Source organism: Odocoileus virginianus, chromosome 29 (assembly GCF_023699985.2).
Source record: "Odocoileus virginianus isolate 20LAN1187 ecotype Illinois chromosome 29, Ovbor_1.2, whole genome shotgun sequence".
In the NCBI taxonomy this organism is placed as follows: domain Eukaryota; kingdom Metazoa; phylum Chordata; class Mammalia; order Artiodactyla; family Cervidae; genus Odocoileus; species Odocoileus virginianus.
The window spans coordinates 3,893,405-3,920,626 of record NC_069702.1 but is presented as its reverse complement, the minus strand read 5'-3'; the positions used below and the strand labels follow the sequence as shown (position 1 = coordinate 3,920,626).

The 27,222-nt window shown below is 40.0% G+C and overlaps 1 protein-coding gene across 1 annotated transcript; it reads right to left on the bottom strand.

Annotated features, from left to right (window-relative positions):
• Positions 1 to 100: 100 nt before the first annotated feature.
• Positions 101 to 27,222, bottom strand: TMEM165 (transmembrane protein 165). The gene is made up of 6 exons (XM_020892185.2): positions 26,771 to 27,222; positions 16,274 to 16,499; positions 6,224 to 6,399; positions 5,485 to 5,667; positions 1,685 to 1,790; positions 101 to 919 (listed from the first exon to the last, which is right to left on the bottom strand). Exons 1-6 carry the CDS (start codon positions 26,975 to 26,977, stop codon positions 843 to 845), a joined length of 975 nt encoding a protein of 324 aa, XP_020747844.1. The 5' UTR covers positions 26,978 to 27,222; the 3' UTR covers positions 101 to 842.

Sequence of the window (27,222 nt, the reverse complement as noted above, 5' to 3'; positions counted from 1 at the left end):
ACTTTAGAACAGTCAACTTCAGAAACTGGTCTATAAGTACCAATGTGACTCTGATGAAATTAGAAAATCAGAAGCTAGCATAACAACAAGGAAAACCAAGCACTGGTCACACCGCTTTTATTTATGTCGCATGTTACACTGTTCATTCAGCATAGAAAAATATGAATACACTCACAGTATTCTCTCTTAATTTGCTAATTCCACATGGTCAAATATTGACTGTTACTGTATTGGGTTTTCTACCCAATTAAAAAAGAGGAAGAAAGGACCTGGCAAACAACTGTCATGTTAATAACAGCAGTACCTTTCTCTTGCTCTTAAAAGACAAATTTTGAAAAGACTTCTGATTAAACCACTGCTTACTGGCTCAGGAAGATGTTTTAAAAGATAGAAATTAATTAATTCTTTCCCCCAGGAAGAATTTTAAGGTAAACATCTTAAAACACCTTGGTTATCCAGGAGAAAATTTATATTCTTTACAAAGGGGTCAGTCAGTGCTGAAAAAAAATTAAGTGGCAGACCCCCCTGAACAACAGTTCCCTATATAATACTACCCCCACCTCACCCCTGGCCAAAAAAAAAAGCCAATAAAATAAAAACGGAGACCTTATATTAACATAATTATGCTGGAGAAGAGGAAAAACTCACACAAATATCAGCTTTCTTTTAAAAATCCATTTTGCAAATAGAATCAGTGATTATTTCTTTTGGACATACTACTTCCATTAAGTGGGTCAAACTCACACAAATCAATGCTACAAAATACAGTATTTTCCATCACTTTTAGTTATAATATACACTATGTACATAGTTACCTATCTTAAACTAAATACAAATGAACGTTAAAAACCAGAATCGGGACTTATAAATAGTGCAGAAAATGCAAACGCCAAAAATACGATGCCTCCTATGATTGTCACTGTAAAGAGAACAGAAAGAAGTTAAAGGCAAATCCCCCCAAGTCAGGATGCTGCCTGTCCTCCTAGTAAACAGACACTGAAAACGTATCAGAGACACTCCAGCCTCATTTTCACAGTGAAATACTTAAGGCGCCCAACTCTCAACAGTTAGCAATCAGTTCATTTTCCAGAATTATATTAAATTCAGACAATGCTGACAAGCAACAACAGGACTATACCTCATCTTAAAACCCAGGTACGGGGGCTGAACGGGTGGAAAGACCCAAAAGGGAGGGACGTACACATAGGCGGATTCACTTCTGTGCAGCAGAAACGCAGTATTGCAAAGCAATTATACTCTAAAAAATTAAATTTTCAACAACTTCTGAACAAGCAAAGAGACTATATCTATTCTATTTTTAAGATCAGCTACACAGGAAATTTTCAGCTGAATCAGTATATATAATCTCCATCTATGATTCCCAATTCTGTATGTTTTCAAGGCTTAAAAGTTCTCAAATGTCCACATAATTGTTTCACTGACTTAAATATGTTGACAAAAAGCCACTATGAATCCAGTAATGCTTTGACGTGACTTTATATTTTACTAACATCTACACATGTGAAAAACAGCCCATGTTTGCAATAGCAGAACCAATACACTGGACTTCTGATTATTGTAACAAAGACATAGTCTACTTTCGAAGACACACACTCTTTTTCTAACCTCAGTGATTCTAAACGTTAAATGGTATTTTCTCATTTACAAAAAATACAAGACTTACCAGTCCTGACGGAGATCTTTTGCGCTATCATTCTTCCTCCAATGACCGCCAGTCCAGTGCAGAGGCAGTGGCCCACTGTTCCCCCCACCGCTACTCCATAGGGGTCCTGGGGACAAGGGTGACGTTAATCTAAAGCCAAGGTGGAAACTGCTCCCTGAGAAAGATAACTGCTTTCCAGCCATGAAAAGAGGTCAGTAACACCACCAACGCAGGAAAAAGTTCTACAAATGCAGGTGTGTAATTTATAAAACGGGTAACGGCTGCTTGAAGGAATATGTTCCAATTATACCTAAGACTAGAGATAAAAGGAGAATAAACTCAATGTGCAAGATCAAAAAAACCTAATTCAGTCTTTCAGCAGTTGCTAAACCTATCTCACAGGCAATATTTCACTCAAGTGAGTGTTAAAGGAGACTCAGCCTGGACACCTCTTCCCTCAGGCAGTATTTGCTACTCTGAAGAAACTATGCCAGCCTTCACAGCGCTGTCTGAAGATGCTTCCTAAGAAAAGAGACCCTGCCTCTCAACCTCTGTGAGCTAAAGCATCAGGACACAGTACCATTCAGTAAACACCTGCCACCAAAGCAGACTGGAGGCAGGCAGACTGGGAGACCAGTGAAAGTTTTCCAGAAAAGACAGCGCTGACGTTGTCCTTCAGCTGGACCACCTGACTTGGCAGCAGGAGACAGTCATGGACACCCATGCATTTCTACAAAGAACCAGTGAGTCACAAAGCAAGGAGTCCATCATGGTAGGAGGGGGTGTGTCGTGAAGCCTCGAGTTTAGACTTTTTAAGACACTGGTCTCTAACTGGGGAGTGACACGGCGTGTGCTTTAAAAATTAAGTCTAAAGTGAACTGGAGGGAAAGAAGACAAGACCCAGCGATCAACAGAGAGATTCCTCCAGCAGCCCTGCAGAAGAATGCTGGCCTGGGCGGGCGCGGGAGACCAGGCGGAGAAAGGCAGGCAGACGTTGAGAGAGGCTGAAACCCAACTGGTACATCTTAATGACAGACGACAGGTGGGAAAACATCAAGCTGGACACTCGGGGTCCTCACCCATAACTCTCTGGATGGACTACAGTGATACCAAGGTGCGTACAACAGGCAGAGGAAGAAAGGAAAACGGATGCCAACAGAAGTTAAAGGTAGAGAAGTCCAAGAGTCGGTTGGGTTCAATGGAGAAGCAGCGATGGGACTGAACATAATCATCCCGGGAGAGAAGGGAGGAAGGTGCTGACGACACGATCACGAGGAAGGCAACCCTGAAGGATGAGAGAAGAGGAGCCTGAGGGAGACTGAACAGGTGACCAAGCGAGCAGCCTCCCAAGAAGACCACGGCAGGACCCGTCTGCGGCTGCTGTGAACTTAAAACGCCGCTGAGTCAGAGGCGGTGCGGCCCAGTGTGTTCAGTAAGCAAGGAAGCAGAGCCTCCTCCTGTTACCGTCACAGCGAAGCTCTCCAAGACCGATGGAAGAAGGGCACAAAGAAGCTTTACATTTGGAAGAGAAGCAGAATTAAGGAAGTGGGTAGAACTTTTTTAGATGAGAAAAACTTGTGCATGCTAAAATACTAAGATTGGGCTGGAAGAAAGGCAAAGATTCTAAGCTTTAAGTGGGAGCATAGAGGGCTGAGACCCAAATAGGCAGGACAGGACTACCACTGTGATGGGTGGCAATGAAGAAATGACTTCTGCTTTCCTCCGTGAAGTAGGAAGCAGGCCCACCTGCTGGGGTGTGCGGTGTGTGCGCAAACTGGGGAAATGGAGACAGCTGGAAATGTTTTCATGCGGAGCGGAAGAGTGGGACTGCATTCTGCAAATCTGTGTATTACAACCAGTAAAACTAACCGAAGGTGGTTTCATTCTATTTTAAAATGACACCTGAAAAAATCACTGGATTAAATAAAATTAAATGGTTCCTTTAATACAGGATTTTTCAGTCTTTGTTATTTTTTATGTTCCATCTTCAAAACCACATTTATAGTATTTGCCAAATTTACTGGACCCTGGAACCTTCTTCCTCAACCTTTTTCTTTGTTGTTGTTTAGTACCTATGAACATCTCAAAGGACACTAGAGGATTCTGTGAAGTTCAAAGTGGGAATGCTGAATTCTACTGAAAATAGAAATGAAGTTTAGACTAAAATGGAGTGAATTAGACTACAGCATGGATTATACAAAAAAGTTACCCACCCCCCCAAATGAAGAATATTAAAATAACAAAAATAGCCAAGTACATCTGTGGCCCTGAAGAGCTCATCGCCTGTCCCCGCGGCGCTGAGTGTGCTCCCGCTGTCTGTCTGGGACCCAACATGCATCGTCTTGTTTCAGCCCCAAACCACCTGGAAGCAGATGCTGCAGTCACGTGCTCACGTGTGGCAGTCACGTGTGGCAAGAGACTCGAGCCCAGGAAGCACACGCTGCACTGCGGGCAGGCGGGCAGTGGGCCACGGGAACCCAGGGGTGTGCAGCCTGTCCCAGGGCACTCTGCCATTCAGGTGACCGTGTAAGCAAAAAGCAATGACCCTGCCATCATGACGGCTCACGTGGCAGAACCACCACCACCATGAAACCATCACTTACTTTCAAGTCCCAGTTCTGGCAATCCGAATGCCAGTAAAGAAGGCTATAAATCAAGAATATAGGGCAAAGCCATTAAAATGATGTTTAAAAAGAAAGTTTATTTTTAAACATAGGACTCAAACGAAAAATTGAGTTCCCTTTTTTCCCAAAATACAGCATTTTTGAGGCTTCTTTGACAAAACTGTCCAGCTTTAACTATTTTAGCCCTGGCCTTCAATTCTTGTTTTATATTTTGAACTGCAGCCTTTGCTAAGCAACTCATTCGTTCATGGTAGATACCTCCTAGGAGTTAAAAAATTCAAATCAAGCTTGCTATCTAAAATCTTACCACCTGACTAAAACTAACGTAATTTAATAGATATAAAATCATAAGAAATAGCATCAGTTAAGATCAACAAGAGCTGAGAAGTAGCAGCATTTCTGTCCCACAACTGTCTCCTCAGCAGATCTTAATCCATGTGAACAACAGACCCTCATGTAAACTTCACTATTCCCTTCAAAAGATATAAGAATCTGATGTTTTCTTTAAAAAGTTACCTTTTACAGAGTGGCACCTGACAACTCTGAACAAGATCCAGCAGGAAAGCCTAGCAGGCAGACAGTCTTGGCTCTAGTCCTTGTCCTTGCTACCAACTAACAACTAGCTTCAGTCCTGGTGACAAGCCGCCCAGCCTCTCTGGGCTCAGGAACTGATCCGTGAAGAAAAGGCTAGGACGAGATGCTCTGAGGCGTCCTCTGCCTTGGTATCTTAGGACTGAGGAACCCAGGGCTGAGACTTAAATTTTCTAAGTAACCTTTGCAACACTCAAATTACTCTTTTAGCACAAGGAATGGAAGAACCCAGAGATACCTACTTTTAAGGCTTTAGGTATTTATTGCCAAACTGGCCTTTAATAATAATATACCAGTTTATGTTCTCAACAAATATATAAAGGAAGGTTTTGAGAAAAGAAAAGGAAAAAAATAAATAAAAAAGTAAGCCAAAACAACAGCCACACCGTCATTTTGGCAAAACTGAATGAGGAGTCAAAAGAAACTAATCTGACTGACTGTAGAGATTGGGGAAGGTCAGCTTTAAAGTAAGCAGAGGTGTTAGATCTGAAACATACTGTCAAGGATATCAAGTCATCCCTTGACCCACCTTGACTCGGCCCAGTGACCTGGAGCAAAGTAATGTTAGTTTTAATACAGAAGCAGTCGTCTTCAAGTACCACTCACCTCTCTAGCTGCCAAAACAATTGTAGTCAGTTGAGAGCGATCACCCCATTCTGCTAAGAATGTTAATGTAAGAGCCTGAACAAAGATGGGTGAAATAAAATGCAGCCACTTTTTCTGAGGTATTGTTGTGCCTGCACCCGTTTCAACATCTCCTGGTCCATTTAAGAGTTTGGTTCGTTGAAACTAAATTAAAAAAAAAAAAAAAAAAAAAGACATTAACCCGAGAAACCAAGTCAGTATAGCCCCAAATGCTTAATCTTTCTTTTAAAGAGTGTTTAAAGTCTATGGCAATATGCTCTCAGAAGCTAAGGTTATGTGATCCCAAACTTATCTTTTGAACCACTGGTCTCACATGGCAACAAATGAAATACAATATTCTCAATTTTTCCAATTCTTCCCAACAAAATAAATAAAACATTATTTATTGATCATTTGTTACCCTAGATGCTGTGGAAAGAAACAGAGAAAATTATAAACAAGTTCCTGTTTTTCAGGAGCTTATAATCAATCTAATTAAGAAACTTGATTACAGGTGTTAGACATTTATCCCCGAGGCCTTTCTCTACCAAATTTCCATTAACCCAGTCCTATCACAGCCAGATGTAAGAATGGAAACCAAACAAAATAAGCTATTTCTGTGTAGCCCACACATCTCACAGATATGGATGACCACGGAAAACCTTCTAGAGAGTGTTTACTCTTAATAGTTGAGTGCCTTTTTAACAGCACTCTGACTTACTTCTTCATCTTTTTTCTTTAATTCTGCTTGAACTTCTTCTAGTTCCTCTTGACCTTCATCTGGACTCATCTTTAGGCCTTCCCGAAGCATTCTAATGCCAAAAATGGCAAATAATGCAGTTGAAACATAGTACGTATACACCCTGGGGATGACAGTGGTGGCATAACCAAACAAAACTGCAAGAAAATGCAATGGTATGTCTGATTAATTAGCAGATTATACACCAACCAAAGAAACACAGCTAACTTCAGAAGTCATCATTTACCCCTGTTTTAAAGGGAAAATGGTTCACATTAGAAGCTAACAGGTAAGAACCTTAAAATTCTACTTCTTTCCCTCCACTAATATTGAGCCCTTAGGTCTAACCAATGACCTATCTATCACAGTTTAGCAAGAAATCAGTGGTGCAGCTGAAGGTGGCAGAGGTTCCACACAGATCTCTCGTGCGATCTAAAGATAATCATGTCCTCTTCAAACACCTTCTGCCAGAGGCTGGCTTGCCACAAGTCATGCAGGGCACAGTACTTTAGTTAGGAGAGTAACTTTGATGTACTCTACACATCGCATGGTCTTATAACCTGGAAGCTATATGACTGTCCTACATGGTATTTCTTCATCACAAATCTAAATAACAAACCTCTATCGTGAAGAATCATGACAAGATTCTCATGTGGCATGACTGAAACGATGCTTCTTTGCAACTATTTAAAATAAATATACCTTACAAAGGAAAACAATTCCATATATACACACACACACACATATATATACATAACAGACTCAAACTTATTCAAACTTATTATTCTTTCCTCTCATTAAAGTATAGAGGGATAACTGTGTAAGTTACACAAAAAACTATACCTGGAATTATATCAAGAACCCAAACCCTAACACATTCACATTGATAATATGAAGTTAATAATTAAAAACTATGGCAGGGCCAGAGGGCATTTCCATATATGTAATAAATACAATTACTTTTCACTTTACCAGCTCTTTATCCAAAATGGACACAACACTTTTAAAACTGTCTAATCAGATACATAACTGCATAGGTGAACCATTCCATGATTCATTGTATTACAAAATGAAAAAGACTTTAAAATCATGTTTAGAAATGTAAACCTATGCTTCTGTGCATATCAATAAGTTATACACGTGTGTGTGTATATGTGCCCCCCACACACAATACAGACGTATTTTCTAGTTCTGTCCACTGAAAAGGCCCAAATGTCTCAATAACAATGAAGCAGCTTTGCACTCAGATCTTGGTTTCTAATGTGCTTCCCACTAAAATGCTCTTTAGAGAAATTGCTAATTCCAGGACTGGGCAAAGTAGGTACAAGATGAACTTGCACTATCCTGTTATATCAGAAAGGAAGGAAGAACAAAAACAAATAATAGCATGTCACAAGGACACAGGAGTCATCAGCCTGGAGGGGTCCCCAGCTGCCCTATCTTCGGTAATTTAAGGAACAATATATAGTTAAGTAATTAATTATAAACCACTGAAAAAAAGGAGTTCATTTAATAAACAAACAAACCAATGTCAGTGGGGTGAGTTCTTTCTTGGAATAGCATATCAGGGCTCACTGGTAAATGTGGATGGGGTACTGCAATTAGCCATTATTTTGCAAGCATCGAGGTAGAGTTCAGATCATGTAAGAGTCATCAGTTGATGCTAAACAATGGGGAGTAGGGTATTTGTACTGTCTTAAAGTGTCTCCCAAAAGATTACAAGTTAACTGTGAGGGAGGATAAAAAGACAGTGCACACTTTACTGGGAGATCAAAGCTAACATCAGTGAGGGACAAATGGACATCACATGCTTCCAGATGTGATACTCTTCAGAGGGACACACGTCAGCTATGCAGTGTTCTAGTCAAGAATGCATAACCCCAATCTAGTCACGAGGGAAAATCTACACAAATGCAAAATGAGGAACTGCCCATTAAAGGGGAAGGGGGATGTATCTTCGAAAAAGTATTATAAAACACGTAAGAAAAGCCTATAGAAACATTTCAGATAAAAACTAAAAAGAACTAAATGTACTATCGGACCTAGACTAGATCCTCTACAGGAGGACAGAGACTATTATCAGATCAACTGATGAAATTAAAATATAGATGATAAGATTAATGTATCAATCTATGTCTATAAAGATGTATACTGTTGTGTATATATACGTTCTCTACAGATATATAAAATGTGCATATATACACACATATATTGTACACCTAGAGATACATAGAGATATAGAGAGGTCACAAATGCTAAAGCAAATGTGGTAAAAATGTTAACAGGTGAATCTGGATAAAAGGTATACAGGTATCCTTATACTATCTTATTTTTGCAACTTTGTAAATTTAAAATATTTTCCATAAATGGTTTTTAAAATTTTAGAAATGCAGCAAATCTTTTAAATGTTCTCAATTTAGTTTTCCTTTTATCTCCAGATAATCTAAAAGAACTACTTACTGACACAATCCCATGATTTCTGCCTTGACATCTCCATAGAGAGCAAACAACTATCTGGCACTATAACATTGTTCTTCTTTCCCTGGTTACTGTCCCTCTATTTCCTCTTTCTTTGGAAGCCTTTCCTCAGACACTCGAGTACTCTGGTTCTGTGAACAATGAGAGGTTATTTCTCTTTAAGCAAGTGATTTGCATCAAGTCAAAAATCACTGACTTACAAGTAATTAAACTGAAAACATGTGGCACAAGAATATTAGTTGAGGGGGAAAAAAATGGGCCAAGGGTTAAAAACTATGCGGAATGTCGATATTTACGGTACCTTCTTTTTTTTCCAGAGATAAGACTGTAACTAGAAGCAGGGGGTGTCTTAGAAACCAAGAGAATAAAAAGATGAGAATGCCCATGAATGTGGTGTGAGGGGCTCATTAAAATGAAAACTAAACTCTGTAATTAGGAAAGCTGATTACTGAAGTCTTTGAAACATAAAGACTTCCCAGTTTGTGGAAGATGAAGTTTGTGAGATCTATTTGCGTTAAGTTCAACTTCCTTAAAACCTTGCACATTCCCTTAAAACCCATCTTGCCTGCAGCCGAGGAGGTGCGGGTCCTCCATGCCCACACCCCGTCACAGCTGCCCTCTGCCCCTCTACCAAGACGCCTTTCACCCAGCTTCCTACAGCGCCTTCCCACAGAATAAAGAGATCCCAGGGCACCAAAGAGAGGCTCTGAAATGCTGATATACCTAGTCAGGGCATCATAAACCAGAGGGCTCCGGGCCTCCCCGTCTTACACAAGTCTCTGACGTCATGGCACTGAAATAACAGCATGACAGGCACTGCAAACAATGGCCACAGGTAGGAAACACAGTGTTGGCCTCAGCAAGAATAATTTCTACTTAGAAATTGTGCTGCTCTCACCACCCAGCCAGGGGCATGCTTTTCCCTAAGGCAGAGTATCGCTATAACAAAGAGAGCGTCACAAAGACACTAAATCTCAGTGGCTTTCTTCCCCAGGCAGCTCAAGCCTAGCGGGGCTTCCAGGCCCAGTCCCGCCAGCCAGCCATCTTAGAATTCTAGACAGACAGTTGCCATAGGGACATATATTATGTTTAGTATGTTAAAAAACGAAGTAAATGCTTTCTGATACAAAATAAACCTGACTTAGATGGTTTACTATGGACCAATCATCATGGCAATTAGGCAGAGTGACAGACATTTTTCATAAATTGAGCTAAATCTGTAGCTCCAAGGCCCCATTAAACATGTGATGTGACACAACTTTAAAACCCCTTATTGATAAAAATACACTGAAATTAAAAATATTTCAATTTTCTCAACTACTTCCTTCTAAATATATCCAGTTAAACAAAGGAACTCTAAATGAAAGACTAATGTATAAGTACAGTCATTTGATGAATTTTAGAAAAATTTTTTTGGTATACTTGATGGTATCCAACTGCTTTTAACAAAATTGACAGAAGGCCTTATTAAATTGTCAGTTGGTAAATCACTTAAAATCACTTGGTGATAGATTAGTATGTGATTTTTAGCATATAACCCAGGAGTTCAATGAACTGAGTGACAAGGCTATAACAAAATTCCTTCCTGTCTCCTTTTGTGAATAAAATATCTCAGCCTTTATATCTATTTTTTTTTAAAGATCAGAAATGACTTTAAACCTAGCTTCATTCTAGCAATAAGCATCATCCATGTACAATTTTAAAAGTACAGTTCTATCATCTCATTACGAGATGCATTTCCAACTTTTGAAAAATGTTTACTTAAATCTGTGATATATTTTATTTTGATCAACTCTGACCTAGTAACTATAACTCGATAAAAAAATTTTAACATATAAATGTTAATGTTATTAACATATTAATATATTAACATATAAATGTTAATATGTAAAACTTAATAAAGGAAATTTTCACTATGTTCTACAATTCAATTTAAAGGTGTTTTTGCTACAGATAAATATGACAATGTAATCCACAAAAGATTTTCAAGCAAAAAATTTATCATAGGAATAAAGTTCTGTGAGGAAAGTAAATCAAAATAAGAATTAAAGGAGAGAAAAGAACAATGTAAATTTCCAAATGTTTATTATTTTTTTTAAAGGAATGATGGTGTTGGTGAAGGTAAGGACCAAACTCCCAATGGTATTTAGATTCCCACTGGTTCTGTCTTATTTTTGGCCGCATCTCAGCATATGGAACTTCACTCACCAGGGATCAAACCCACGTCCCCTGCAACGGCGGCAGAGTCTTTACCACTGAATCCCCAGCAAAGTCCACCATATTGTAAAAGAACAGGGCAAGCAGACCCAAGACCTGGGACAACTGGCGCAGGCCCACTCTGGCCACGTCAGGAAGAAAATCATGGTAACCTTACAGCTGCCTCTTGTTGTTTAGTCGCTCAGTCATGCCCGACTCTTTGCGACCCCATGGACTGTAGCCCGCCAGGCTCCACTGTCCACGGGATTCTTGAGGCAAGAATACTAGAGTGGGTTGCCATTTCCTTCTCCAGAGGATCTTCCCGACCCAGGGATCAAACCCAGGTCTCCCGCATCGGCAGGTGGGTTCTTTACCACAGTGCCACCTAGCAAGCCCACAGCTGTTCCATCTCCCAGCTCATCCCTTTGAGGCCCTCACCCAGATCTGCCTTGAGTTTTCTATGGTCGCTCCTCCCAAGGAACAAACTCACAAAAACTGAGATGCTGCCTCTCTTGATAGGTCTGAACTTTAGTGAGAAATTTTGAAAAAAGCTAAAGACAAGAATGCCAGGCGGAGGCTGTTACAGACATCAAGCTCTCTTCAGGGTGAGATGTAGCAGGAGGAGACTCTCAGAACCACTTTATTACCCAGCAGCCCACCCCACTTCCACCAGGCATCCCTGGCCACAGACCCAACAGCAGTTGGTTCTAAACAATATCTATTGAATTAATTAGCTTTTATTGTAATGAAGGGCTTCCCTGAAAGGCCCAACGGGTAAAGAATCGGCCTCCAACACAGGAGACTTGGGTTTGATCCCTGGCTGGAGAAGATCCCCTGAAGAAGGAAATGGCAGCCCACTCCAGTATTCTTGCCTGGAGAATCCCGTGGACAGAGGAGACCGGTGGGCTACAGTCCAAACCCAAAGGGTCACAGAGTTGGACACGACTGAGCAAATAAACATGCATTAAAAATAATGTGAAAATATCCAAATAAATGGTTCAACAGTTGTGTCCTGGGCACAGCTGGGCCATACCTAGATGCAAAGCCTTTTTATGATAAGGAGGAAGAGAACTAACTGGTATAGAACTAACCAGATGGCTTGCTTGTTTTACTTCATTTAATCTTACTATTCTTTAAGGATGGTGCTATTATTATCCTGAGTTTACAGCAAAGATAATCCAAGGGCTTAAATAACTTATAAAGTCATAACGGAGTAAAAATATAATTATTTTCCAATGATTTTTTTAGCTTCAAACCTTTTCCCAATAAAGTGTTAATTACCAAACAGATGACAGCAAGCTTTTCTCAAGGGAAAGACTGGGGGCCCAGCGCTCCCCCAGCTCTGCAGCCTCCAGGCTTCACCCACCTCCCTGCAGAACCTCTCATCCTGAAGAAAGCCATCGGAACCCTTGGATTCAGAGTCAGACACAGCCTCCTCTGAGTCTCAGCTCCACTGCCTGGGAGCACGGAGGGGTAATATGTTCTCTGTCCATGTGGAACAAGACAGGGGCTTGTCCTAAAGAGGGCCTGAAGTGTCATGCACACAGAGGGTGCTCAGCAAACGGCAGCCAGGTGACCTGCTCCTGTTTGCATAATGTGCAAGCAGTAGAGGCGGAATTCAGCTCCAGGCTCAAGATGTCAGATTTCATGCCTTTCCTGCCATTCACAACCCCCAAAAGCAGTTCCAGGCCCCTAAACAGAACGCAGAGAAAGGGCTTAGGATGCAAAGGCAAGCCAGTCTAGGAGCAAATCTGGAATGCGAACAAGAAAAAAAACAAGTGTCAAACTGGAAATTTCACAAAGGAAAGCAATATCCCCAGACTTAGAGACTGCTGAAATTCCCCAGCACTGAACTCAACCATCCAGGGTGCATCAGTTCAGTGTGGACAAGGCTGATGAGAAAACAATGTGGCAAACAGATCTGAGCGGTAAAGCAGGGTTTAAACTACCTTGAAAGACTGTGTTAAACATGTATGACATCAGAGATTTCTTTTGTTATGGAATTTCTTTTTTAACCAGTTTGCAAATGTAATATGTATTTTTAAATACTATGTAATAAATGTTAAAACACTTATAAGATAAAAACCAACTATAACAATTTAACACTCAACATACCAGAAATTCTATCTTTGAAACTTCTTGAACTAAAGATGAAAAGTGAGAGGGGGCACATAGTCTTTCAAAATGATTTTGGAGATATACAGGGAAGAGGCTTGAAGACCACTGATGCAGCCTGTTCCTTCAAATAGTCCACATGAGAGGAGCTGTCAGTACCAACAGTCAGAGGGAGACAGACCAAGGGTCAGGACAGAAGAGATTAGCCCCGCTCAGAGCCAGCAGAGAGAGGTGGAGAATGTATGGAGCCAGGTTCCGAGGAGGGAATGGGCAGAGAGAGGACAGTCTTCCAGTTGTCCTTAAGATGGAAGCTTCAAAAATAAAATTCTCTGGTATTATTGAAACTCATTCCAAACAAGTGACTTCACCATTTAAAACCCGCCCCACTTATCCTATTTTCTAGAATCAGAATTTGCTTTTGAAGAGAAAATTGTTTTTATTGTGAAATATGAATAATGATAATGCTAATACCCACATGTGAAAAGTAGTAAATTCTTTAATTCAATAAAATACTCATTATAATATGTTTAAATAGACAGACTTTAACAAGCATCCAAGCAGCCAGTAATAGAAACTGTCCTGTACTGTGTTTCATGAGAAATCTGCAGCATGCTGAAAGAGAAGGGTGAATGAGTACTTGAAATGTTAAGAGCTCGTTTTAATACAAACCACAGCCCCATGAGGCAGTTATATACTATCTCCAGTTAACAGATGGGGAATTAAAGCCCAAAGAGATTAAGTAACTTGTCATTAGGTTAAAACACGGCAGAATCAAACTTTAATCCAAGTCTGATGCTAAGGGGGAAACTCGTTCTTTTCCACCCAACTACATGGCTCAAGGTAGCTTTTGAATCAGAAACTAAAATATGTTCAATTATTTAGTGTTAGGTTTACATTCTCTTGGTCTTAATTTTTTTTTTTTTTTGAAAAATTGAAGCCTATATAACAGTAACTCAAAAGTAACACAAACTGGGACTCTAAGAATGTTTCAATCCTTTACTAATAATGGGTAAGGATAGCTTAACAGAACACAATACACTGAACATGACTCCTCATTATGTGATTACCAAATGTCTATCAACAGGAAACATGCATTTCTCTGTGGTGGCTTGAGTCCTATTTCTTAGATATTAGATATAAATAAATTTATCTGGACTTAAAAAAAGAAAGCAAAAATATCCATAGTGAAAGCAAGGATCAAGGTACTGACAGCTCCTTTCACCTGGCCTATCTAAAGGAACAAGCTGTATCGGTGGTCTTCAAACCTCTTCCTTGAATATCTCTAAAATCATTTTGAAAAATGACTTAACCCCTCTCACTTATTTAATTTTTGGTATATTGGGTAAAATTGTTATAGCTATTTTTTTAAATGTTTGTCTTCTAAGTGTTTTAACATTTATTACACAATATTTAAATTCATATTACATTTGCTTGTTAAAATCTTGTATTTTTAAACATAATGAGTACTTTGAATCGAATAAATAATTTTACTTTTTTTTCCATCTGGATATTAGCATTAGTGAATAACTGAGAAGTATGTATCTTCAGTAAGTTGTGTTGGGAACACTGGACAGCTACGTGTAAAAGAATGAAATTAGAACACTCCTTAAACACGAGACACAAAAATGAATTCAAAATGGATTAAAGCCCTAAATCTAAGACCAGGCACTATAAAACTCTTAGAGGAAAATGCAGGCAGAAGATTCTTTGACACAAATCTCAGCAAGATGTTTTTTGATTCACTTCCTATAGTAATTAAAATAAAAACAAAAATAAACAAATGGTATCTAATGAAACTTAAAAGCTTTAGCACAGCAAAAGGAAACCATTAACAAAAGAAAAAGACATCCTCAGAATGGGAGAAAATATTTGTAAACAAAGCAACTGATGAGGGATTAATCTCCAAAATATACAAAGAGCTCCAGCAGCTCAATATCAAAAAACTAAATAATCAAAAAATGGAAGACCTAAATACACATTTCTCTAAAGACATACAAATGGCCAAAAAGCACATGAAAAGATGCTCATCATCACTAATTATTAGCGAAATGCAAATCAAAACTATAGTGAGGTATTACCTCACACCGGTCAGAACAGCCATCATCAAAAAGTCTATAAACAATAAATGCTGGAGAAGGTGTGAAGAAAAGGGAACCCTCCTACACTGCTGGTGGGAATATCAACTGGTACAGCCACTATGGAGAACTGTACGGAGTTTCCTTGAAAAACTAAAAACAGAGCTACCATATGACCCAGCCAGGCATACACCCAGAGAAAACCGTAACTCAGAAAGATACATTCACCCAAATGGTGACTGCCACACACAACAGCCAGGACACGGAAGCAATCTAAAAGTCTATCAGCAAAGGACTAGATAAAGAAGATGTGACGCATACAACAGAGTATTACTCAGCAGTTAAAAAAATAAAAGAAAGAACAAAATAATGCTATTTGCAGCACTTACTGAGTGAAGTCAGTAAGACACAAAAAGACAAATCTTACATGACACTGCTTATAGTGAGTGAGTGGAAGTCAGTCAGCCGTGTCCGACTCTTTGCAACCCCATGGTCTATCCATGGGAATTCTCTAGGCTTCTTGCCTAGTGTGGGTTGCAATTCCCTTCTCCAGGGGATCTTCCTGACCCAGGGATTGAACTCAGGTTTCCTGCATTGCAGGCAGATTCTGTACCATCTGTGCTACCAGGGAAGCCCATAGATTACACGTGGAATCTAAAAAAATAAAAAAAGGGTAGGGGTACAAATGAACTTATTTACAAAATGGAAGTCGAGTCATGGATACGGAAAACAAGCTTATAGTTACCAGGGAATGGAGAGGTTGGGTGGCAAGAGATAAATTGGGAAAATGGGACTGACGTATACACACTACTATATATAAAATAGGTAACTAGCAATAACCAGCTGCATAGCACAGGAAACTCTACTTAATACTCTGCAGTGGACTAAATGGGAAAAGAATCTTTAAAAAAAAATGAGGAGCATGTACCTTGATTGTGAATAGCTAAAAGTTTAATTTTAAAAGTGCAATATGGTTTTTAGGAATTTATGTACCGAAAACATTTTCTGTTTCCTAAGTTCTGGAACACGAACCAAATTCCAACATAACTGAAGGATCCAGTGACTCCAGGCCACCACGCGCCTGCGTGCTCAGCCACTGAGGGAGGCCCCGGCGCTACCACGCTTTCTCTTAAGTGCAACAGGCTCATCAAGAGGAAGGAGCACTCACCTGATAAACACGTCATTAGGCCCAAGGCAAGCATAGCACCAGCCAACACTGTCAAACGGTTATAGCGCATCGCCATGATGGCTGCTATAAAAAACGTCTTATCACCCAGTTCAGATACAATGATAACTGATATGGCAGCCACAAATGCATGGATAAATCCCAAATTAGTTTGGGTAGCTGGATCTTCTTTATTGGTATGAACTGGAGCAGCTGGTGTAAATCCTTTCTGAAATTAGAAAATACATATTAGCTATATTTTAAAAAGTCATTATTTTAAATTATTTTACTTGTAGGTGAGTTGAGATTGTTTTTCTATTGTAGTCATTAGACTTATTTACTATCTAACCACTGCCTTAGTGGTGACAGCAACCTCTGATTGATGGTTGCTAAAATGGAAATCCAAGCACAAGTCTACAAAACAATTTAGGAAAAGAGCAGAGACCAGCTATAGCCACACATTAAAATTACCTTATTTTCTAGTGTGAATTGAGTTTTTAGCTATGCCTCATTCAAATCTTTATTCATAATTTAGGTGTAAGACCCAAGGTATCCTTATCAAACTTTCAAGTAACAGGAAGCTGAGAGAAATTTCATGAATACTTAAGAGAACAAAGCAGGATCCAGAAAGTTCTCCGTAGGCTAGAGGAAGAGCTGGCTCTAGCTAAGCTGAGATCTAATATCGCTGGATATATGGATGGTCCTACACCAATACCCTAGGCTGTAACCCGGCCTAATAAAGAAGATAAGCTGAGTCTTTGTTGCTGTTAAGGCCATTTTGAGTTGAAAATGTGACAAAGTTCCAAGAAAGCAGCAAGCACTTTAAAGAGTTAATGACAAGCCCATCTTCTGAGCCTCCCAGCCCTCACCCAGAGTTCTGTACTGGCTCTGAGGCACCACATTCTAAGAGGGCACCACTGCCCTCTGAAGGTAACCTCAGACAGAAGAGACTCTAAAACCAGGGACTGGCAAGCTACTGGTAAGAGTAGATCCAGCTGAAAATGATTTTTTTTTTTTCATTTTTTATGGGATTGCAAAAATAGAAAAAGGGAAGGAGGGAGGGAGAGGGCTGGAGAGAAGCAGGAAAGGAACATTAGGCAACAGAGACCTTAAGGGAGCTTACAAATACGTGGCCAAACCTAAAATATTTATTATCTGGCTCATGACCAAAAAAAAGGTTTGCTAACTCAGGCTCTAAAACAATCACATAAGGACTGGGTGCCTATGTTCCAATAACTGAGAAAGTCTATATGAAAGTCTCTGTGGGCCCAAGAGGTAGAAGTAAAAAGTTATAGGTGGCAGGTTATATTTAGCTTAACACCTAGAAAAAAGTTATACCCCATGAGGGTTTCCAGAGGTTGAAATGGACTGCTGGCCTGCATGCATTCTCAATTGTGTCCAACTCTTTGTGACCCCATGGATTGTAGCCTGCCAGGTTCCTCAGTCCGTGGGATTTTTCAGGCAAGAATATTGGGAGTGGGTTGTCGTTTCCTCCTCCAGGGGGCCTTCCCAACCCAGGGATGAAACTATCGTCTTCTACATTGACAGGCCGATTCTTTACCCCTGAGCTACCTGGGAAGCCCATATGATATAAACTTGACTTCCAAAGTCCACAATAAGGATCAGAAAACTTTATTAAAGCATTACTCAGACTAGACCTCTAAGGTAAAGACTTGGGAAATTTAACAATTCGGAAAATATTTGGCGTTAGGGTTAAGTAGAAAGGGCAGCCTTGGAAGGCCAGCTCATGATTAACCAAGTACCATTTTAAGAGATTCTAGCTCTCTCTCCATCATCATTCCAACTATGCTGGTTTTCCTTTGAAAATGAGTTTCCTTTCTATTTCGATACCCTAAGAGTGGAGAAGGCAATGGCAACCGATTCCAGTACTCTCGCCTGGAAAATCCCATGGACGGAGGAGCCTGGTGGGCTGCAGTCCATGGGGTCGCAAAGAGTTGGGCATGGCTGAGCGACTTCACTTGCACTTTTCACTTTCATGCATTGGAGAAGGAAATGGCAACCCACTACAGTGTCCTTGCCTGGAGAATCCCAGGGATGGGGGAGCCTGGTGGGCTGCCGTCTATGGGGTCGCACAGAGTTGGACACGACTGAAGTGACTTAGCAGCAGCAGCAAGAGCATTAAACATGATAAAAAAAAAATATGCATTTTCATTCCGTTTTCACTAATGCAACATTTTCCTCTTGGAAATACTTTTTGTATGAAAAAATCTTGCTGCAAAATATTTAGGACCCGAAATCCAAGAAAATATTTTAGGAATAAATATACACCATTTACAACCAATTTCAAACAGAAAATGTTTACTTTTAAAAACAAACACAATAGTGATCAAAACACATATTCTCATAGTTTCTTATTTCCCAGCTATAAAACAGAGGCCACATTACTTAGCCTCTCCATTCCTCTATGAAATTATGAGGATAAAATAAAACTTGCCTTATAAGCACAAAGCAAAACAAAAACTGATGCTTGTGAACTATGGTGTTGGAGAAGACTCTTAAGAGTCCCTTGGAAAGCAAGGAGATCAAACCAGTCAATCCTAAAAGAAATTAATCCTGAATATTCATTAGAAGGACCGACGCTTAAGTGGAAGCTCCAATATTTTAGCCACCTGATGCAAAGAGCCAACTCATTGGAAAAGACCCTGATGCTGGGAAAGATTGAAGGCAGGAGGAGAAAGGGACGACAGAGGATAATATGGTTGGATGGCATGACCGATTCAACGGACATGAGCAAACTCATGTTTGAGCAAACTCAGAGAGATAGTAAAGGACAGGAAGCTTGGCATGCTGTAGTACACAGGGTCACAGAGAATCAGAAACAACTCAGTGACTTAACAACAGCAAAACAAAAACTACATATTCTTAAAATCCTTCTATATACAGAGCATTAAAAAAAATCAACTTATAGTTTTGTTATATATTGAACTGGTCCTCGACAGTCCAAATTAGTGTTAAACAGCCACCAACTGTGGTGCGATTAAGAATTTAAAACAAAAGTACCAGGGTATTATGTGTGTATGTGTGTGTCTATGTGCACACTCAATTGTGTCCATTTGCGACCCCATGGACTGTAACCCACAAGGCTCCCCTATTCGTGGAATTTTCCAAACAAGAATATGGAGTGGTTGTCATTTCCTCCTCCAGGGGATCTTCCCGACCCAGAAAAGGAATCTGCATCTTGGGCAGCTCCTGCATTGGCAGGTGAATTCTTTACCACTAGGCCACCTGGGAAGCCCACTATGAAGACAGAAGATTTAAAAATTTAAATTTTTATAAATGCAGAAAATGATCAATTACTATTCATTCATTTGTTGTCAATTACCCAAGTAATTACTATGTGCAGGGACCAGCTTCTTTTCCTAGTTCAACTTCAGAGGGGCAGAATGTAATGGTTTAATACATGGGCTCAGGAGTCAGACTGTCAGAGTTCACAGCCAAGACACTACTGGTTACTGTATGACCTTGGGCCAGCAAGTTTACCACCCTGTGACTCAAGTCACATCTCTATGATGAGGGGCATCCATCATAGACTGGTAAGGTGGTTGTTGTTAGGATTAAGTGAAGCCCTGAGAACGGTGCCTAACACACAGTAAACAGTCACAGCCAGCTATTACAGCACACCACAAACGTGACCAGTTAAGTCACCCCAAACGAACTTCACCATGGCCCTCTTAAGCCTAGAACATGAGATACAAATACTGAATTCTGGTAACTATACAGCATGTCCCATGTGATCACATACTAATTCCCAAAACGAACCGTGCATTTCCTAGTGAAGGCTGAGCCAGAGCAACCCTGTCCAACAGTAACTAATGCAAAAGCCACACAATGTAACTTTTTAATTTCTAGGGAATTCTTTAGCAGTCCAGTGGTTAGCCAGATATTAAAAAATAAGAACAGATAAAATTATTTTTAATATTATTTTATTTAACCCAACAGACCCCAAATACTACTCTAGGAATATTTTTCAAATGACTAATGAGATATTTAACCCTCTTTTTTTTTTTTTTTACCAAATCTTCCAATGCCAGTGTGTATCTATTCACTGCACACATCTCATGCATCTCTCACTTCGGACCTGCCACATCTTCTCAAGTGCTTAAGAACAGCCACATGGCTCACAGCTGTAGTACCAAACAGTGCAGTTCAAGAGTACGAGTTTTTGGTAACCACAAGCTTTCTATCATGCAGTCCTACTTCCCTGCCTACCTTCCTATTATCCTCCTATTTATCTAGATTCCTCAAGATCCAACTTCTGTGGAACCTCTTGAGCAATGCCTACCCCAACAACCCCAGCCCCTAAGGATCCCACTCTCCTCAAACTGAAGGCATACAGTGGGCAGTGAGTCATGGCAAGTACAGGACTGAAACAGTTTGAGAAAGGAACACTCAGGGAGTTAACCTTTTTGTACTAGAAACAAGTATAAACATATTGTTGTCATTTGTAATAGTTAAAAGAGACAAAATAACTAAATGCCCATACACAGGGAACTGGTTAATAAATGGTAGTTCCATTTACTGGAATATTATGGGCTAAAAGTAAGAATGTTTTATATACACTATTAAGAAAAAAAAATTACTAAGACATTTTTAAGTTAAAAAAAGTATGTCCCATGTATATGGTCACTGTATTATATTAAGGGGCGGGGAGTCAGGCAGGTTTATAAAGTATACACACAGTTGCTAATGCTCAAGAAATCTCAGGAAACAGTAACAGTGGCCAGGGAAGGAACCAGGATGACTAGAACAGGTGTGGGCAAACCTTCTCTTAAAGGGCCAAATATTTAACTTTTTGAGCCATAAAGTTTCTTTGGTAATTACCCAACTCTGGTGCTATGGTCTGAGATCAGCCATAGGTAATACTTGAATGAATGGCCTAGCTCTATTCTAATAAAACTTTACTTACAAAAAGGGGCAGTCAGTGATAAACTAGTTTGCTGACCCCTGCGCTAGAAAACAAGAGAAGACACACTTTTCATTCTACATTCTTCTGTACCTTTTGGATTTTTCACCATGCTCACGATTAAAGACACCTATTGTGCACCACTTCAAAAATCACTTGACCCAATCTCTTACTCCAGCCATGGATGATCAATTCTGCAAGCTGTAACTGGCTTCAGGCAGATCCAACCAGAAAGTAACTGTTCTTCACACCCTTATTCACTACACTACCTAGAAGTGTGGAGGAGTCAAACCCTATGGGGCAACCTTTCACCAATGCAGAGGAATCAATTCTGAGGTTCATTTCATAAAGCTCCTGGAAAGCCTCAGCAGGATGTGTGCTAGTCACTCATGGAGCAGATAACTTGAAAATGCATGAGGTACATCGACCTCCTTCCCTGGACTGACAATTTGAAAGAAAACCGGCTTTATTCTGAGAACAGGGAGTAAACCATCAGATGAATGACTGGAGTAAGATAAGAAAGATAACTGGGCCCACACTGAAAAGCCTGCATGTTTATGGACCAGCTTAGAGGCGAGGGAGAAGCCCTTTAAAGTTTCTGAGTGGAAGACACAAACGTAATTAAGGCACTGTGACTAATAGATCAGGACAAAAAGTAAAGAATACCAGCCACTGAACCAATTAATTAGGAGGTCTACTGCACAGGACTCATGTTGAAGATAAAATAAAAGAAAAAATCCTGTACATGATGAGAAAGAAAAATATTAATAGAATTTTTAAAAGGCAAAGATGCTATTCATATTCCTCTAAGGTATATGGGAAAGAGGAACAAAAATAAGGGGCTTGGTTTCACACATGTTCGACTTGAGGATAAAAAGCATTTCAAAGAAAGATTTCCAAGAGGTTTGGAAATCCAAGAGATTTCAGAAATGAAACACCTGAGTTTAGGCCAGCATAGTCTCAAGGTATGTATCTGGTTGCTGGTAACCTGGAATTTATCAGCTAGAGCTTTGTAAGACTAGATTTTGAAGGGAAAAGGCAGAAATTACTTTGAAAAAATTGAAGTTCAGACAATGTCTGTATTTAGGGAAGGGAGTGGAGGAGGGAAACAAAGAGAAAATTGTCTTGGATATTTAGAGAGGCAGGCAGAACACCACCACAGATGGTCAAGTTAAGGGCAATCACCATTTCACTGAGCTACTAACTAAATGCCAGGGATTTTCATATACTGTTTTATTTGATACTCAAAAACCTTAGAGCTGTTATCCCAATTTAACATAAAAGAAGAAACTGAGAACCAATAGGGTTAAATAACTTCCTCAAGTTCATACAAACTGAGGTAGAGTAGGGCTCTTAAAAATGCAGAGTTAACAGTGTTACAGAAGAACTGAAAAAGAGCCCTGGATTTAGCAATTAATTAGGTTACAGGTATCCTTCAAAAATGAAATTTCAATATAAAGACATGGGATGATGCCAGATAAGAGAAGACTAAAGCAAGGTGAAAAAGCGGGTAATTCTCTAGTTAGAAATTTCATTTATAAAGCTGAAGAACAGAAACTAATGCAATCAAGCAGTTAAAACAATTGCCTTTCCCCTCACCCCCTCCAAACTGGAGAAACCGGTGGGAATGCGTAAGCAGATAAAAAGGAACCAAACAAAGAAAAGGAGAGAATAAAGATACTGAAGAAGTAAAGTACTAGAGGTCAGGAGTACGGGCACATGAACAGAGAGGCAGTATGGAAACGGTGACAGTTTTGTCCATTACAGAAGAAAGGCAGAAAGTCCTAGCACAGAAGCAAATATTTAAATTAGCACAGAAAGGTCAGAGGCAGTGACTATAATTCCAATTTTGGCATTCCACTGGTCAGTTACACAGCGTTAAAGTAATGAAATACACTCTTCTCCTCCGTACAAATACCATTCCTGCAGATTTGGATCTAAAATCCAAATTATTACATCCTGAGAGTAGGGTCAATAACTTATAATTAAAAACCAAAGACAAAAAACTTAATATAACTCTTCTTTACTTAAAGTTAAAATTAGTTTGAAATTGAAAAATTGTGAAAAAGCACCCTCATTTAGAGAATAACCTTTCATTTTTTAGAATAAAAATATTCTAAATATCTAAAGATTCTTCTCTTTATCTTCAAGAAAAGGAAGAAAATAGCAATTAACAATGAAAAAATAATTTCTATTCTAGTTCGAGTTCAAATGAACACATATGTATTAAAACTGATACAGACAGCTGCATCAGAATCTCCATCTACACATAATGAAACTAAAGAAGATGAAGATGCTTTCTTTTAAACAAAATCTACAGCCTGCTACCAAGAAAAAGATTGATGTCCCTGCAAAAACAAAAACAAAGTTCCTCAACAAGTTACCACACAAGAAGTGAGATTATTTGAAGATAAAGGAGTTATAGGAAAGCGCTTAAAACTGGCTTACAACTGTCTCCTTGCCACTGCTTTATTGTATCAAGTCAGAAAAACCTTTCCGAAGCTGGAAAAATGTGTGTAAAAATACACTTGTAACTTAAACTGTGACACCATTGATAAACTTGGTTTTAAAAGATGGCATTAAAATAAAGAAATAAATTACATTTTATTATATTCATGATCATCTTTTTATTTGTGGATGGCTTAGTTTTTAAAAATTTTTTATGAATTTACTGTTAATTCATATTAGAATAACATATTTAATAATTACATTTTTATTTTAATGAATGTTTATGTTTGCTTTTATAAATGTTACGGTTTTGCAATGTGTTTATAAATTTTGACATTTGAAATGTATCCGGTTTCATTGATTTTTTTTAAATTAACTGCTCTGATAGTAAAACACCAAAAAATAAATGCAGTAACATCAGATCACTTCATTCTGAAGCAACAATGAGTAAGACAAGGGTCTTCATGCCTGATGGCTTCAGTCTTAGCTGTAAAGAGAACTGGGAGTTTGGACTAGATGGAAGAGGACTGAAACTTAATGAAAACAGAAAAAAGTTAAAAATACTGTGTGAAAAGCTTTGTGTTAAAAGATACTACATAAAAGAAATGCCAAGAAACAGTAAAGTAGAAATACAGTACAGAGAATTTGTTCTGGGTTGAGAGGTAGGCTTCTGTGGATTTATCAACAGTGCTTTGAAACCAGAGCAGTCCTTCTTTAGCCTTCCAGGATACATAGCAAATTACAAATTACCTCTATTAAATCTATCTGAAGTCCCTGACCCAAGAAAGGAATAAGAAAAAAAAACTGAGTATGTCACTAGAGGTAAACTGCATAAATGAAACGATCCCAGCAATCAACAGTGCTTTTTTCATGGGTTTGTGAAATGGGGTTTATTTTTAACTATAAGTAAACTCCCTCAACTTTTTTTTACCTGATTATAGAGAGAGAAAAAAAAATTCAATGTAGAAAATCCTATTAAAAGTTCTTGCTTCAAAGCACCCTATAAAGTACAACTACATTTTTACAATACATCTTACATTTGAAAGCTTCCTAATAAAGGAGATTTTTTTTCCTCTCCATTTTCAAAAGAGGAAACTAACATAGTGGCACTAACATAATGGCATGAAAACATATATTTATGTATCCTACACTTTAAAAAGATCTGCTGCATGTAGTTGCAAAGCAAAACACTTGAAACTTTTTGATATTTGGTGATGCTGAATCCTTGCCTACATGGCTATTAAACTGAACTGACTTCCACCAAGTGGACAAAAAAAAGCAAATGATACTGATATTACATAGTTTAGAAAATATGTGAAAAAAAAAACTTTTCCAACATACTGTAATACAAGAGGAAAAAAAAAGAGCTAAAACAAAAAGCTACATGAAAATACAATTAAAAACAAAATTAGATTCTACTAAAATACAGAATAATTTCCTAGTGTCTAAGAAGAACCACCAATGTAAAGTAATTAGCCTCCAACTAATAAAAATAAATGGAAAAAAAAACAAACAAACAAAAAAATCAGAACCACCAAGAATATATCAAAACAGTAAAAACAAAAATTATATTGTGCCTGTCCCTTCCCTCCACACCCCCAGTTTTAAAGACAGGATTCTTAGGACACTTAAATATGGTCACTGAACACTATTGCCTTTTTTTTTTTTTTTTAACACAGCTATACTTCTCCCAGCTGTCTAAAAGGGTATCAACCAGCATACCTACCACTATTTGTATCTCAAAAATCACTATATGACCAACACTTTAATGTAAGACCTGGATAACATAACCCCAAATATTTATTGCTTTAAAATAAACTTCTGATAAAGAGTGAGATGACAGAAGGCTAAAAGATGAACATTAAGAATGAATTTCATGAATCAGCATTTCAGTTCAATTTCAGAAGTGGACATGGCAAGCTGGGTCAGCTGGACCCAGGAGTCACAGGCAGGAGAGAGAAATCACTTTTAGTCAGGAAATTTCAGGGAGGTCTTCAGAGAGGAGATAATCTGCTGCTTCTTGAAAAGTGGGAAAGGTTCTGATCAGTGGGCTTCAAGCTCATTAAACCCCTTTTACTTGAAGGTCTTTGTTGGAAAGCAACAGAGCGCATGGCAGGTCTTGGATGTGAGTACAGTGGTATGACTGGGTGTGCGGCTAAAAAGCCTGGAGGGGTGGACTGCAGTCAGATTACCAAGAAACCTGAATATCCTGCTGAAGAGGCTGGACTGAAATCAGTAAGACAGGCAACTCACTGAAGATTTCTGAGAAGGACAATGCAATTCAATGGGAGGAAGATGAGTTAGGTGAGGACAGGCTGGAGGTAGCCTGGGGTGGAAATGTGACGGTTGAGCGCCCAAGTCCTCTACTAGAAAAGACTACGAGGATCTGAGTTCAGGAACCCAAACTGGAAACGAAGAGAAAGCCCAGGACCCAGAGTGGGATTAAAAATAAAAACGCTGCTGAGATTTTGAACACTAGTCTCTAAGTGATTCTATTAACATAAATTAAGATGTTAATATCTACTTAGTGAAGGCCAAAATGCAAGATTCTGGTACACTTATAGTCTTTGGCATCCCACACTGCTTGCATACAGACTATTCCTCTGCATTCCTCAGGGTTACTTCCTGCAAGTCAGAGCACGTTTTTAACAGTCACCATTCCTTATCCACATATATTTGGCAAAACTCACAAGTTGTGCAGTGCTAAATTTGGTAAACAGTTCGGGATAAGCTGTTTCAACAATGAAATGACCGATGTTATTATTCTCAGAGAATACGAAAAGCCTCCCAGCTGCCCTCCGTTAAAAACTTTCTACTTGGGATGAGTATTTCTAGCTCTCCAGGATCCATCTGATCAACAGGACGCCTCCTTCCTCAGCAGCATCTGAGGAACTAAAGGTTTATAGTGGCCTCCCAGCTCTGCTCTCCCCTCCCCCATAAGGGGCCGGGCGAGGCCAGGGCCCACCCGGGAAGGGCACACTCCCCGGTCTTCCACCCCGGGAAGCCGGGGCCGAGCTCCCCTCCCCGCGCCGGCAGCCTGAGTCGAGGGCGGCGCTCCGGCAGCGGCGAACCTGGTACCCGGCGCCGCCGGCTCCGCAGCCTCGCCCTCCCGGGCCCGTCCCGCTCACCTCGACCCGGGCCGGCTCGGGGCCCTGCACGGCCGCGGGCTGCGGCTGCAGCTGCTGGGCAGGCGCCGGCGGTTCCTTGTTCCGGTGGCTGAGGGCTTCGTCGGGTACGGCCCGGACCCCGGCCGGGGCCCACAGCAGAGGAACCAGCAGGAGCAGAAGCAGCCCGGGCGCAGATGCGCGGCCGCTACCCCGGGCCGCCGCCGCCATCCCGCCCGCCGAGACAGCCGCGCACCGGCGTCTCAGGAGGAAGTGCGGGCGACTGGAAGCTTCGACCCCGAGCCGTTCCCGGACGCGCCCCCCACGCCTCGCCGCCGCGGCTCAGGGAGGAGCCTGCGGCATGCGGGAAGTGACCAGCGGAGGACGTGAGACAGGGAGGGCCGGCGTCTGCCGCCGGCGACTGGTCCTCCCCCCGCCCTGGCCGCACGACTCTGCCAACTGTCTCAGCGCGGCCC

Coding starts and splice junctions, on each gene's coding strand:
- TMEM165 (XM_020892185.2), bottom strand. CDS start 26,977: ATGGCGGCGGCGGCCCGGGGTAGCGGCCGCGCATCTGCGCCCGGGCTG. Junction 6,400..16,273: donor CCTAATGACGTGTTTATCAG/GTGAGTGCTCCT, acceptor ATTTTCTTGCAG/TTTTGTTTGGTTATGCCACC. Junction 1,791..5,484: donor TTGTTTTGGCAGCTAGAGAG/GTGAGTGGTACT, acceptor CCTTGTCCCCAG/GACCCCTATGGAGTAGCGGT.